The 1,125-nt window shown below is 63.1% G+C and overlaps 1 protein-coding gene across 1 annotated transcript in view; it reads left to right on the top strand.

Moving 5' to 3' along the window:
- FKBP1A (FK506 binding protein 1A, 12kDa) overlaps positions 1-941 on the top strand; it is a 1,096-nt gene extending 155 nt beyond the window's left edge. The window contains exon 2 of the mRNA XM_010183356.1: positions 787-941. Within this exon, the coding sequence (XP_010181658.1) occupies positions 787-915 (129 nt within the window). The 3' untranslated portion in view covers positions 916-941. The remainder of the gene's footprint in view (positions 1-786) is intronic.
- Positions 942-1,125: the final 184 nt, after the last annotated feature.

The raw sequence follows: 1,125 nt of genomic DNA, 5'->3' as shown, positions 1-1,125 counted from the left end.
CGTTCCCCTGTGCTTTCCACCCCCGTCGCCACCCGCCAGATGGCAGGAGGGGAGCGGGGAGACACCCACGGCGTGGGGTGACTCAGCGCTGAGTCAGAGCCGGGGGGCAGCGCTCCCGAACCTATGGGGGGTATGGGGGGCACGGTGTGGGGGTGGCCTGGGGCTCCCCGTCCTCTAAAACACCCACGGGAAGCACGGCCCAAGCGCTGCTCCCTTTCCCTTCCCACCTTCCTGGATTGTGGAGCGTGTTCAGAGCAGAGCCACAAGGATGGGGAGGGCTCTGGAGAACAAGCCTGATGAGGAGCGGCTGAGGGAACTGGGCTTGTTTAGCCTGGAGAAGAGAAGGCTGAGGGGAGACCTCATCACCACCTCCAACTGCCTCAAGGGAGCTTGTGGAGAGGTGGGTGCTGGGCTCTTCTCCCAGGTGATGGGGATAGAACAAGGGGAAACGGCACCAAGCTGTGCCAAGGGAGGTTCAGGTCAGAGATAAGGAGGAAGTTCTTTACTGAGAGGGTCATCAGAAGCTGGCACAGGCTGCCCAGGGAGGTGGTGGAGTCACCATCCCTGGATGTGTTTAAAGAGCGGGTAGACGAGGTACTTAGGGATATGGTTTAGGGGGTAGACAGGAGCGGTTGGGCATGGGGATCTCAGAGGGCTTTTCCAACCGAGCCATTCTGTGATTCCCAGTTTGTCCAGCCTTGCCCAGTGGAGGGGAAGGAGTGGGGACACCGCTGTGTCCTTGCTGTCACCCATCTCTGACACCCCCTGTGTCTCTCCCTGCCCCAGATGAGCGTGGGTCAGCGGGCGAAGATGACCATCTCCCCAGACTACGCCTACGGCTCCACCGGCCACCCCGGCATCATCCCGCCCAACGCCACGCTAATCTTCGACGTGGAGCTGATGAAATTGGAATGACCGCCCCCAGCGCCCTGTCCTCGGGTAAGGGGGGGCGGCGCCGGGACCCCGGCTTTGGCCTGGGGAGGTGGGATGGGGGTGATGGCAGTGGGGGGTGAGGAAGGGGCAGGGCTGTGGGTCCTGCAGCGTGGGCAGCATGGGGCTGTGCTGTGGGGTCTCTGGGTGCTGAGGTGTGGGGCCCATGGGTGCTGAGGTTTGGGCAGGATGGGG

Source organism: Mesitornis unicolor, unplaced genomic scaffold (assembly GCF_000695765.1).
Source record: "Mesitornis unicolor isolate BGI_N332 unplaced genomic scaffold, ASM69576v1 scaffold25284, whole genome shotgun sequence".
NCBI lineage: Eukaryota > Metazoa > Chordata > Aves > Mesitornithiformes > Mesitornithidae > Mesitornis > Mesitornis unicolor.
The sequence above is the reverse complement of the archived record's forward strand: the minus strand, read 5'-3'. Positions and strand labels throughout refer to the sequence as shown.